General features: G+C 34.3%; 3 protein-coding genes across 5 annotated transcripts; 1 reads left to right on the top strand and 2 right to left on the bottom strand.

The window, feature by feature from the left end:
- Positions 1-5,959: 5,959 nt before the first annotated feature.
- Positions 5,960-7,710, bottom strand: LOC112290226 (tubulin-folding cofactor C). The gene is made up of 3 exons (XM_024536308.3): positions 7,209-7,710; positions 6,323-7,070; positions 5,960-6,115 (listed from the first exon to the last, which is right to left on the bottom strand). The coding sequence occupies exons 1-3, from the start codon at positions 7,392-7,394 to the stop codon at positions 5,994-5,996; spliced, it is 1,056 nt and encodes a 351-aa protein (XP_024392076.1). The 5' UTR covers positions 7,395-7,710; the 3' UTR covers positions 5,960-5,993.
- Positions 7,711-9,190: 1,480 nt separating this feature from the next.
- Positions 9,191-10,632, bottom strand: LOC112290189 (uncharacterized). Of its 2 annotated transcripts, none has more exons than XM_024536225.3 (4): positions 10,467-10,632; positions 9,930-10,113; positions 9,672-9,762; positions 9,191-9,431 (listed from the first exon to the last, which is right to left on the bottom strand). In XM_024536225.3, exons 2-4 carry the CDS (start codon positions 10,096-10,098, stop codon positions 9,338-9,340), a joined length of 354 nt encoding a protein of 117 aa, XP_024391993.1. In that variant the 5' UTR covers positions 10,099-10,113; positions 10,467-10,632; the 3' UTR covers positions 9,191-9,337. The 2 variants fall into 2 exon arrangements, with proteins under 2 accessions (XP_024391993.1, XP_024391994.1); XM_024536226.3 differs by lacking the exon at positions 10,467-10,632 and adding an exon at positions 10,239-10,376.
- Positions 10,633-10,913: 281 nt separating this feature from the next.
- On the top strand, positions 10,914-13,427 carry LOC112290188 (vesicle transport protein GOT1). 2 transcript variants are annotated; one of them, XM_024536223.3, is made up of 6 exons: positions 10,914-11,152; positions 11,707-11,798; positions 12,175-12,255; positions 12,581-12,678; positions 12,883-12,964; positions 13,158-13,427. In XM_024536223.3, exons 1-6 carry the CDS (start codon positions 11,122-11,124, stop codon positions 13,194-13,196), a joined length of 423 nt encoding a protein of 140 aa, XP_024391991.1. In that variant the 5' UTR covers positions 10,914-11,121; the 3' UTR covers positions 13,197-13,427. The 2 variants fall into 2 exon arrangements, with proteins under 2 accessions (XP_024391991.1, XP_024391992.1); XM_024536224.3 differs by having other exon boundaries at positions 13,059-13,427.
- Positions 13,428-13,861: the final 434 nt, after the last annotated feature.

Below are 13,861 nucleotides of genomic sequence, written 5' to 3'. Positions count from 1 at the left end.
TGCATTCTATGGCTCCATATTATGGAAGTCTTCAATTTTTTTGTGCTTGCAAACTTTTGTCAATTTTTTATATTTTGAATAATATAAATATAAAAATTTGTGATTTGTTATATCAACTAAAGAATAGAATAAACTTATTTAAAATCAAAACTAGTTAATTTTTGTAGGAGTGTGTAGCATTGGGAGATAAGAGGGGAGATAAGAGGGAGAGATAAGGGATGTCTATGTAGTAAAATGAAAGTACCTACCTATTGGTTTTCTTAAATTTCACATTATATGGAAAAATTATCATAGTATAGTATTAACTTATGAAGTTTGATTATTCAAGTATGTTGTGTTTGTTTTAATGAGTTAAATGAATATTAAAAATTTATAAGATCTATTTTTTTTTTTTTTTTTTTTATATCTTATCAATTGCATTCAAACGCTTTGGTTTGTCCATTCTATTGTATGAGTTGAAAACAATCAAGTTGTGAGAAACGATTATTTAAAAATTGTTATTGATGAAAAGTTAATAAATCTTCTATAATTCCCGAGGCTTAGGATTTGCTTAGAATAGCATAGATATGTGCATATATGTAATTTTCCTCTTAATTAATACATGTACTCACTAATACATGTTTTAATTAATTGTCATTAATATGTCTTGTTAATCCATAGTCATTGATGTGTTCTTTAATTCTATATTCTTAGTTCGTATTCTAAGTCTAAAATCACTGATGTATTGTAAAAGTTTATAGCCATCAATACATGTTTTTAATCTATAGTCATTCATATTTTGTTAAATATATAGTCACTAAAATGTACTTTTTGTTTGCAATTATAGATATTTATTTTTTGATATATAGTCTTAAATGTCTATAATTAATTTTCTTGGAGTGTGTTTCTTTTCTATAGTATTAATATCTAAATGCTTTATATTCTACAATATACAAAAATCACACTATATTTTTTATTTTATATTCAAGAAAACATTTCTTAGCAAATTAATTTACTTATCATTTTACAATTCTTTGTATTTAGAAGTCTATGCTTATTCTAAGGCCATCAAATATGCAAAATTATGAGAACCTACAATAGAAGATTAAATCAAGTTTTTATGTATTACAATCTTCCGAATCCACCTTTGAGTCTAATGATTCTTATCATTTCTTTATTTTTAATTAATTTTATTTTCTAAGAAATATTTTTATCTTCACTTAATCTATTAAAAATCTTCTTAGCACTTGGTGTTAGGACTTTAAATTCCAATAAATTTCAAGAGGCATAAAATCAATTTTCTATTATTTAAGAAAATAAATGTAATTAATTCAACATGTAAAATTAATTTAAAGCAAGGATATTAATATTAATTATAATATTCTATTTTAATTATCATTAGAAAAGAAAAAAAATTAATCATAAATTAAGATAATATTTTTTACTGTAAGAATCCAATAATATATTCTATTTAATTTCAATCTTAAGTTTTATTTGTTAAATTATTTCTTTTGATCTTTATAAATTCTTATTATTTATTCATTGTTGATAACATAATTATTTATCATTTAAATAATAAAAATTTATATTATATATTTCTATTATTTTAATTATTTAATTACTATAAATAAATTATAAATTTACTTAAATAAAAAATAAAAATATAGAAAGAAATCACTTAAATTGAATCTAAATAGGAACATTTGATTGTAATGTGACTATGACCTTTACTAAATTACTTCCAAAAAGATGTAATGTAAACAAGGCAATTAAAAACTTTACTCAAAAAAGAGAAATAAGGTGTTGTAGTCTTAAACCATTCAACTAGCTTAAAGACCTTCTTTTCTTCAACCAATTACCTATGTTGCCTTACTACTCTAAATTTGATGAGTTTTAATTTGTTAAAGTTTTTAAGGGACTTCTACACCATCAAAAATTCTGATTAAAAAATCAATTTTTATTTAATCTTAAATGATCAATTTTTTCATTAATTAGTTTTTTTAAAGGTTTGATCTTATTTTTTGGGGACATACTTTTGTAGTAGCACAATACATAATATAATCTCTAGTTATTCTTCTCTCAAAGAATAAAAAAGTTTTAAATTAAAGGTAAAAATTATGTTATAAATGATATATTTTTTTAATCATAAGATAGTAGCTCAATTACTATATTCTTCTTTGGTATACACAATTTTATATTCTTCTAAATTACTCTATTTCTTTTTATAATTTTTATAAAAAAAATTATATTTTTCTAAGAGTCATAACATTTTATTTTTTTTGGTTTTTTGGTTTTTTGTGTTTTTTGGGTTTTTTTGGGTTTTTTTTTTTTTTTTTTTTTTTTTTTCTAAATTCCTAAATTTCTAAAAAGTGCTTCTATTTTTCCATCACAAAATTTCCAACTAGTTTCTTATTTGTAATTTGGCTTAGAGATTCGAAGTATAATCCAACTTGGACTATATTACAAGTTCAAAATACCAAATCTTTAATTATCCTTGGCTTTGGTCTTGTTTAATTAGGCTCAATTGAGTAAAATCAAATAAAATAATAATAAAAAAAAGAGATGTGATTACAGCTTAAAATATTTACTTTAATAGCATTTTAAATAACTCAAGAAAAATTAGCTTAGATTAAAAAAAATAATGTAATTACTCTATGAAAAAAAATTAAGATTATGTTTTTTTGATATCAACCATAAAAACTATAGGATTAGTACCAAGGAGACGTTGGTTTATAAAACAAGGTCAAAATTTAATCTCAAAGCTCCAAATAAAGAATCTATGACATACAAGCAATTTGTTTTTCATAAGTATAAGATATAATTAGGAAATTAGTTTTAAGATGGTTTCTCTAGTATAAGGTTGTAAAGTTACAATTTAGAAAAGACTATCAAAAGAACTATAAAAGAATTATAAAGGTTTTGTTTGCAACAATGATTATAAGGTAGTAAAGATAAAATTTTAAGTTCAGATTTATTGTTGGTATTTCTTCCTTAGTATATACATGGTTTTTTGTAATAGAGTAGGAATCTAAGTAAATTATATGCTTATTAAACTTATTAAACATTGAGTTATTTTAATGGTGCAGTTAAAAGATAAATTGTATTTGCAAGAAATTTCTAATTGTTTTCAAATCAAGGTCAATTATAATTTAATAGATATCTAAAAAAAATAAAAATCTTAATAAAGATGAAATTAAATAATCTATTAGAAGATATTAAACTGATTTTTTCATAATATTTGCTATATTTTCTAATACAACTCTTAATTGTTGTATTAGAAAACATAGCAAATAAAGGTCTTTATCAAACTTAAAATAGAATTCTAGACAGCATCAATGAAGATTTTAATGCAACATCTATTAATTTGTAAGCAAAATAGGTCATAAATTCTGTTACTACATAAATAACTTCCAAAAAAAAGAAAGAAAGAAAATGAAATTTAATTCAATGATTTTATAAGAGACCCTGTTTTTTATAATTTATTAATTAGAAGTTATGGTTTTTTTCAATAATTTTTATGATTTAAAAAAAAAATAGGATTTGCATAAAACATTTCTTTGACGATAAATTCCAAGATACATTTTTAAAACAAAATTATGTACATAACACAACTATTTTGTTAAATTTAGAAAAATAAAATGTAGTCTTAGGTTTTATAGCATCCAAGTTTAGTTTGTTAAGACTTCTAAGAAGCTAAAAAAATCTATATTCTTTACTAAACTTATTATTTTTCTTTATCCGTTCCAAAAAACTTGTTGTGGTTTGATTGTAATTCAAGTATAATTCGTTTTATAAGCTTTTGGGCTGAGACTCATGAGTTAGCAATAATCAAATTTATTTTTTAAAAAAAGAAAAAAAGAAAAAAAAAATTATAAGTAAAAAAAAGACTATTCAATAAAAGAAGTGAACTGTCTCTAAAAACATTTATTCAACTGCAAAAGATAAAAATCTACTAGAATTTTTGGTGATATTATTTTTATTTTAGAAGATCCCAACATATTTCAATTGCTAGTCTTTTGCATTGACATTAAATATCATATGATAGAATTTTTTTGTAATGTTCATCACAGCACAGTTTAATGTGGAAGATTAGAACTAAGGAGTGAAAATAAATACAAAACATCACAACAGAACATACATGGTAAAAACCCAACAATATCCAACTTATCATTCCACACAAGACAAACTAAATATCCAAGGAAACAACTTACAAACAACAAATTGTAAACACGGAAAAAACCTACAAATTGTGAAAATCTTGCAAACCATGAAGCACAACTCAAGTGAAAACAATTAAAAAATTAAAAAATTAAAAAATCCATACAAACAAGAGAATATATATATATATATATATATATATATATAGTTGTTGAATCAATTATCATTGGATCAATACCCACTTTGTTTACACAATTGACATGGCTCTCTACGCTGCACAGATCAGTTCAAATTGTCTCCATATGATGTTATCTACACTGAGAAGCTCAACTGTTGTGACATTAACGACAAGGTATTTGGGATCTTAGAATAACAGCTTACACAAATCCGTGCACTTGTTGCGCGCTCAAAATTTTCTGTGCAATCGTTGTAAACCTTCAGTGTTGCCACAGGAATTATTTATGTCTTCCAAACTTGTGAATGTCATTTTTGCCTTAGAATAATGGCATCATAACTTTTGTGGCATTATCAGGTGATAACCCCTCGTGCTTCATAACCTTTTGGTGTAGGCATTGTACCAACTTTCACTAACATTTTTGCCTTCATTTTCATGGGGTACTTTGCAAGGTAATAGATGCACATTGTAAGTGCTCATCCTATACTACAACCACATCTCTATGTAAATTTGCTAACAGAATCCAGAAGTTTGTGGTGTTGGTGAAGCGCAAAAGCCTCAGCAACTCACCTAAGGTTGGGATCCTTGGGCATTCAACATGGACTTCCATAGCTCCACTTACACCCGGTACTAAAAACTTGTACATGGTTCTAGTTATTGTAATATTCTAGAATTCTAGCCTGTTCATTTCTGCTGCTGTTCTAACTCCCTAAATGTTTCGTTTACCACAACAGCACTTGGTGAGGTTTGGATTACCTCATCTTTTGCCTGCTCAGGACTGAGAATTTCTGGGGATGCTTGTGTCGAATCACAGAAAACCAAATCAATCTTTGGTCTACCTGTGAATACCCACGTTTGGGCCTCGTCTCTGCATCGACCCTAAAAGGTTCTGAGGACTGTCTCCATGGAATCCTCCTCACGGAGAGAGCATGATCGTGGAGTACGACGTGCCCGACTTGTTGCAACCGTTGCTTCAACAACTTCCCGAGGGCTTTGAATTGGGTACTACGATCCAACACAGCTTGCTCCAGTGTCGACTTGCGCGTCAGCACCCTCAACGGCATACAACCCGTGCGAGACTGATACGGATTCCAATGATAAACCTCAAGAAACCAAGGAAGAAGAACGAGATAGAATTGGCGATCACCCTCAGAACCCAGGAGGAGCAAAATCGTGTTCAATCGCTTAGCATTCTTTCGCATTCACTGTCCAAAATGCAGTACCTACTGGGCATGTCCGATTATAATCAAACTAACTTCTTTGTTAATATTACTATATTTGTCATGGTGAGGCGATTCATTCAAGGACGTCACGCTTTCTTGGTTGTAACAACCCTAATTCCAATCTGACACAACCCTAAGCACCAAAAATCGCCGTAGTTTCATCTTAAAACATGTGTCTATTTGGCGCACTTCCTACACGCAAGGGCCACGGGTATACTGTATAAAATTACCAAATTTCGTTGCAACTTTTAGCTGTGCTTACTTGAGCATAAAGACTGTTTATATTCAAAGCACACTCAAAATCACTTAACTCCACATCCAAGACGCATGATGTCTAGCTTGTGTTCCGTCTATGTCAGCATTCTCTAACAGTAGGAAGTTTGTGAAGTGAATTGCATCCAGAATAAAAACAATAAGTCCGTCCTTTTTGTAAGAAGTGCAAACGCACTTTTATAGGATTAGATCTTCAAAGCATTGTCTGTTTCATCTATACAAATCCGCTCACTTGGAGGCAAGATACTCCAATTCGGTGATTGCACTGCTCGTAACCATCTGAAATCGTCTACATTCTCCCATTCCCCTGCCATCATTATATGAGAAGTAGCTGTTGTGAGAATGAGAGGTCAGGCTACCCATGAATGTGCAAAATGATTTCCATACACGACCAAGAGGAGACTGCAGGATACCTTCACAACTGATGGTTTTAACATGAAAACTATGGCCTTAGGTGCACATCACGTATGAAAATCCAAGCGAAAGGATAGGTAGTTTGAGATTCAGCACGCACCTGTTTCCTCCTGGAGATTGGCAGCTTGGAGTGCATCTTCAATACCGGGATAACGAAATGCAAAAGGAGCAAATCGAACAGAACTTGTGTATTCAACGATAGGTCGGCTGCGTACTCGAAGATAAAAGTCGGTGTTCTTCGTGGAATGTATTCGAATTTGTTGAGATGCAAGCATCAATGTACTGCCCTCTACATCATCAATGAGCACAGATCCCGTCACAGGACCAGTGCACACGAGACAATTCCTAAGTTTGTTCACATAGAGAGCTCTGCACATACCTTTCAGATAAATCTTACAGTTACTAAGGTTTGTAAGCATGAATTCTCTGTCCTCAAGATCCTGTGAATAGCGTACAAGAGTGCAGTCATGTTGATCCTTGATACCATAAAAGCTCAGCACTGGGCCAATAGAATTGCTATCACTAACAGTAGCAGGTATAGCTGGAAGAATTTCTTGACTCTTCTCGACGGGCTTGGTTGGTTTGGCAGTTTTGCTACGAAAAGAGAACTTCTTCTTCGGCAGAAGCTCGGCCGTGGTCGCCTCAATCTCCTCTTTCAACTTCGTTATCGACGACTGAGAGCTTTGCATAATATAAGTGGGCAAAAAGAAGGAAGAATCTGCAACCAATGATTCCATGTTGACGATTTCCAATGACAAGCTCTTCAGTTCCTCTCGAACACATTCCAAGGCTCCTTCATCGGATTTGCTCGACTTTTTGGCGAGGATTGCACTCAGCTTATCCTCCACCTACACATAGAACCCCTAGATTGAGAAATCAATCACTACTCTCCGGAAAGAAAACACAACTGCAGCGACAAGGCAAATTTTAAAATAAAAATAAAAATAAAAATAAACACAACGCAGGACGACAGGGATCGCGAGAACCTGGTCGCGACATTGCGAGAAGGAAGCGAGGAACCCATCAACAGATTCGTTCGGGTCAGAGGAAGCGGCAACCAGCGAACGACGCGCGGAAGAATCATTCAAATAGGTTTGCAGGTGCGATTGCAATCGCTCTTCCTTTTTGGCCCGCTTCTTCTCCAGAGCGGGGGATAGCGCCTGACTCATCATCGCCCCTTCGTACCGCACGGTAATCTCCTTAATCACATGCGCAACCAAGTCGTTCCACCTCTAACCCAATTTTCCAACACACAAAAGCGGGCGGAGAGACAGGACCCAAAACCAAAAACAAACACAAATCTCACAATCTATCTGACTAACTTAGTATACTTATATGTATAGACATATAATATATGTGCATATGTGATCGTGAATACGCACACCCACAAACATTAAACGCTTCGAGTGATGGCTGGTGCAAATCGCGTAACCGCAACTACGTCTTCGTTTTCGTCGATCAAGCGCAACGGTGGAGGCACAAGATTCGTGTGGTCGATGCAAATCTTGTGCCAAAGAGACAGAGAGAGAGATGCCCTAAGATGCCCTTCTCTGTGCTTGTTGAAACTTTTTAATTTATGTCTTCCTCTTAAATGTTTTAGTAGAATTATGCTTTGTTTATTTGGTGTCATTTTTTGAAGGTGAATATGTATGTTATTATGTATTTCAGAGACGAATTTTTGTTTTTGTTTTTGTTTTTTTTTTTTTAATTCGATTGTATTCATGTGTTGTGTTATAGCGTTTAAGTTTCTTCAAGTGGGTTTGATTTTAGTGAATGGTGTTTACTTTGGAGATGTGGGACATTCAATTTTGGTAATTCATTTATGTGTGAGGTTTCAAAGTGTGTGAAATAAGTCTCTGGGTGTATGGTTGTTGAAGGTTGGCATCATGTATCCATTATCAATGTGATGTCTCATGACTTTAATTTGAGGAAGGATTTAGAAATAAGTGAATAACTGTGTGTGTGTTTATAAATAAATAAATAAATGTATATATATATATATATATATATATATATGACATGGATGTATTAAAACAAACAATGTTATAAATTTGCTACAAACCAATCATAAACCTTTGAAGAGATATCTTATAATAAACAATCCCAATAACAACACTTATTTAGAACTCAAAAGAAAATCTTCAAAATGGATGTTGAAGTTGACAAATCCATAGTTTTTAATTTAATTTAACTTTTACGACATTTAGAGTAAATAATGACAAGAACAATAATTTTTTATGATCACATACAAAAATAGAAGTTTGAAACTGCACATGAAGGCTGAATCAAAATTTCTACATACATTGGATAACAAAAGTATAGATGAACAAACAATTCCAAATTTTTAAATATCAAAGCAACATTCATTACCAAGATTTCCAAATTTGAAAAAATCAAAGGCAAAAACTACTGACAAATGCATGAAAATCTACAACAAAAACAGAAATAATAGAATTCCATTCACAGAAAGGTGCTGGATGAGCAAGTGTATGTACAACAGGGTTAAGTAAAAGTTCAACACATACATGCACAAACACACATGTGTGTATATATATATATATATATATATATGAATTCAATCATCACTTAAAAAAAAGATCACTCATGCTCAATGCACATGAATTGAATTAACAAGTGAGGACAAGAACTGGAGGCATTGACAGTTCACAAACCTAGACCTAACCAATGTAGATTGACCAGAGGGATTGAACACAAAACAGGCACTAAATATCTATGAGAATAAAAACAACCCTCAATCCTAGATTAGTTAAGTTATGGTATAAGAGTTGTTATTCAATCAATAACGCTGAACTCTAAACCTGTCATGCAATAGGATGGCTAGCATGCCTAGCATGCCTAGCATTTCTGTTCTAACGAGATCAAGGAAAGACTGAAATGGGTACAACCCACAACAGTTTAAGGTCAAAAGCATTCGAAATCTGCACAACTAACTTGAAGCAGCCACGCAGATCCAGGTTGTCCAATGAACAGATTCCATGAAGTTTAGGGTTTAGGGTTCAGCGTTCGGGAGGTTTACCAGGGTGGGAATTGACATGAAATCAGCTGGTAGAAGGACCTACATCGAGTACATCGAGCAACATTTGCGAGATGACAATCAACAGACCAAGGCCATGAGGATAACACAAACTTTTAATCCGCTCCAAGTTCCATTTTCTACCAGGCCGTCATTTGTCTGGCAAATGAGGTTGCTACAAGAGGTTCCAGGCAAACAAGGGGGTTATAATGACTTGGTTTGACCAGTCCATCGACGCAGCATGTCAACATTGATACAACACACACACAACGATCATTGCTAACTCCTGTTTGCTATTCAGAACGTTGATAGTACAATAGTGGAATATAATATTGAAGCGCTCTGATGAGTTGCAGCAGCTTAAATTTGGTGGAAATTGTAAGATATCGAAGTTAACGTGATTGGCCTTACGTACCTGGATAGTTTCGAGAGAAACGAGCTCGACCACCAGTAAGATGTGAGGAAGTGCTTGCTAAAACCACCAGCGTCGATGGATCCTGTGCAACCTGTGCAATACCAATTTGATGAAGCATTTTTCAGTTGGATTTATGCACCATGCATAAAGCAATTGAGGAAGCGTACTTTCTGAAGTGGAACAATCTGTCACGTGAAACTAAAATTTTTTCAAGGATGCAGTCGGAAGGAATTCAACAGAAACACGCTAGAATTGCACCAGTAACAGTAAGTGCCTTCGCCAGACAATCATGAAGACGCAAACAATATTCCTGCTGGAAAGATCGAATCGCAAAGTGGTAAGATCCAGTGATCAATCTCCTCAACACGAACCAAACCCCAGGTTCTGAACTCCTGTTAAGAACCTGACCAACATTGCTCTCGCACATCCCATTGATGAAGATCTGTTGACACGCCCAGTCACCCATCAAATTTACTTTAAGATCGAATCACAAGCACTGTGAATTTCATAACAATCAAACCCAAAATCTTCTGACATCCTCCATCTCCCAGTCCGAACATTACAAACCTTTTGGTCCTTACGAAGATTCCAAGCTTCATTTCAACTCGTTGGGCCCCTGTATGTGTTTTAAACACGACATGGGCATGCAACCGGTTCGACAATTACACAGCTCAGACGGACATGATCTCAAATTGCTATTGCTACATCAAGACATTTCATGTCGACTAGTTATGAGGAATGTGGGGCAGTTAAAGAATGCTTAATAAAAGAGCAGTACGAGATATATCTGCTTACTTGTGGAGGTCATAAAATTGCACCAAAACAGGTCCCGACTGTTGCAGACGGCTCACTCCAGTCACTTAAAAGTAGACTTTGTTGGGTTTTTGTTTTTTTCTACGGAATCGGAATGTTGCTTGAAGTTCTCCGCATTCTACTCGGAGAGCTTGACCCGAGTTTTCCTAGACTCTTAATTAGCCTCGACAGTATCTCTACATGCACATGCTCAATTGTTGTTCTTGTCGAGATCCTGGATTTCGGAAAAGGTCTTGCTTACAAAGTGGGAGGAAAATTCTTGAAAAAGGAGGGTTGGAGAGCGCACAGTCAAACTGGGCTGACTTATCGCAGAAACTCTGATGCCCATTACCGTTTCCTTGTTGGATTCTGTCCTGTTGGGTGTGGAGCTTTGGTCACAGGGAGGACTTACCGCTTCCTTGCTCCTCCCGCCGACACCTTCACTCTTTCTCTTTCCCTCTCTCTCTCTCTCTCGCAGCTTCATTTTTTGGCTCTCGCTGTTCCTTTCCACGTTTCTTTCTTAGCTTGCGTCTTTGCACTTGCTCCGCTGCTGGGCCTCCCTCCTGTCTATCTTGCCGTCTATCGCTCAGATTTTACCTCTGTTCTTGTTCTTCTTTGCCTTGTTCAACACTCTTCTGTTGTCTAGCAGGCAGTCACCATGGTGGGGTTCGAGATGAACGATCGAAGAAGTAAGCTTTTCTCTCGCCCTTAATCGAACGCATCTCCCATGTATTTTAATATTGTTGGTTTTGGGTGCAAACCCTTGAGCAGCATTTGTGAGGGTTTTATTTGACTCTGTGACATGTCATGATGATTGGAGATATTGTCAAGCAACCCCTAACTTGGGGTGTTAGTTTCGCTTTTCTAGGAAACCCTTTAAGCAGAATGAGATTTTTGAATTCAGTTAGGTTGTTGCTCCGTGCATCGATCCTTAGTTGGTTGTTCAAATCCTTCCATTCTCGACGTTTGTTTTTTGTCCAAGGATGTCCAACGTTCATATCTGTGGTTTCCGGCCTACCCTCGGCACCGAAACGAACAGATCATTGTTTTAGGGCTCCAAATCTGGGTAACATTACAGATTTAGACGGCGAGTGCCATATTTCCTCCTGAGCAGCGGGTTCAGGAGTTGTGCGCGAAGGTGTGAAAATCTTTTTTTTCTTAATCTGGATCATCAACAAGGTGATGTTCTAAACAATATGTGCTCGGATTTGGCTCATGTAATTGACAATTTGGGTGGGGACAGAGATTGGAATTGGGCTTACGGGATTCGGCGTTCTGTTCACTTTCTTGGGTGTTGTTTTCTTCTTCGACAAAGGACTCTTGGCCATGGGCAATGTAAGAAATGATGTTAATTTGTCAATCCCAGCTGCTTTTGGTGTTTTTCTTCAATCCCTTAGTGCAGCAAGTTTAGACGTGAGGTCTCAACATTTGAATATCCCCACACTAACGAAGAAGATGAAGACTTTTCTTCGTTTGTTTGAACGAGTTAAAACTTGCGTGACCTCGTACCGATTCATACAATGTCACTATCAAATTGATTTTCTTGTACATGCTTGTTTAAGTCTCAGGTGATCGGCCATGACAGCGTTTACCTCCGTCTTGTTCTGCATTGATTAATGGGCCAATTTTGGTTCTGATTTTGTGTATAGATCTATGTCTTTTGGCAAGGCACGGAGGTTGACCATGACCTGTTGTATCTGTTCTTGGACAGATACTATTCGTAGCAGGAGTAATGATCACCATTGGTATAAAAGGGACGGTGTCATTTTTCCTCAAGCCTCGCAATTATAAGGTACTTATGGGTTTACCTTATACCATCACCTTATGAAGCCGTTGCATTAATTCATTGATTTCTATTGCTTCTCTGTATTCTACTTGAGTAGGTGCAGGACCAAAATATGGTATCACATCAATCTCATAACCCTCTCGGATTAGAAATAATCACTGCATCTTTGGTTTGTTTCATACTGTCACTGTTTTGTGACTACATGGAAGGTGTTCTTGTTTTTATTTATTTTTTACTTCGTCTTGCACTTGCTCGCTTTCTAGTAGTTGACAATCGTATACACCACTGCCTACTTACAATTGAATGCTCTTGTGTTTAATCATTCTTGCAGGGTTCCATATTATTTGCCGCGGGCTTTGCCCTGGTCATTTTTGGGTGGGCGATTGTGGGCATGTTAATAGAGACGTATGGTTTTGTTCTGCTGTTTAGGTGAGATCACTTTATTATTGATTCAGTCAGGTTGAATTTTGCTCCAAACGAGACAGGAAGTTTTAAGGGCATAGTAAGAAAGCGTTGATTACTTCTAGAAATTCTTAGTTCAACCGTGGGAGGACCTGCAATGTAATTGTGAGGTGTGCATGTACTACTATGTTGCTCTAATTACTGATGCATGTTCACCTTGCGATGGTGCAGTGGTTTCTGGCCTACAGCATTGGTCTTTTTATACAGAGTTCCAATTCTGGGCAACATTCTTCGACAACCTTTCTTTACCTCGGTAAGTTGTACCGAACGATATCTCGCCCTTTTTGTTCCTTGTGTACAAGTGAATCCTTTAGACGTAGTGAACAGATACTGTGTGAATGTGTCAGAAATAATGGTGGTGGACTTGGTTCATCACAATTTTGAACGAGATTTACCACAATCTACATATGTCGGCATTGTTTTTGACGAGGTTTTCGGCGTGGCAGTTTTTTGATCGATTTCGGGAGCGGAGGGTGCCAGTTTGACCATTTTAGAGTTTTCTGATCATGTCCCAAATAAGTAGGATGGTGGGATTAAAAGCACCGTTGATGTTAGAAGAGTTCAGCTTTCCCTTTCTCTTTATGTTACATATGCAAGTCCGGCAATACTTCATGATAGTTGCAATACAGAGTGAGACTTCCATTCCATGAGTGACGCAAGATAAGTAGATGTTAAAACTTTTTAGAGCAAACTTATATTAAAAGAATTGTGTACAATGGTTTGTGATGCTTTTTAGTTTTTATTTTTAATTTTGTTTGATTGTTGATTATAATCATTAAAATTTTATAATAAATTGTACTTGAAATTTATTATTTTTATTCACTTCAAAAAGATAACTAGTTTCAATTAAAGAATCTTTTATACTAAATTTATCCTAACACTTTTTAGTGTAAATAAGGATTTTATTGTGTATGTGCAGGGGTGTGTGGCACAAGGGGTGTACATTTAACAATTTTTTTATTATATTATAATTTAAATTTTGGTGCATTTTATGTTATATCTTCTAAAATAAATTAAGTGTTGTAACTATTTTAAGAAAATTATTATATAATCTTCACTGAAGATTATCAACCTTGCTTGATTTTGATTTTTGTGGTAATCTAATCTAATCATATGACTATACAATAGATTTAATCAAACTAATCGAACT

The sequence above is a fragment of the Physcomitrium patens genome, chromosome 13 (assembly GCF_059467195.1).
Source record: "Physcomitrium patens ecotype Gransden chromosome 13, ASM5946719v1, whole genome shotgun sequence".
In the NCBI taxonomy this organism is placed as follows: Eukaryota; Viridiplantae; Streptophyta; class Bryopsida; order Funariales; family Funariaceae; genus Physcomitrium; species Physcomitrium patens.
The sequence above is the reverse complement of the archived record's forward strand: the minus strand, read 5'-3'. Positions and strand labels throughout refer to the sequence as shown.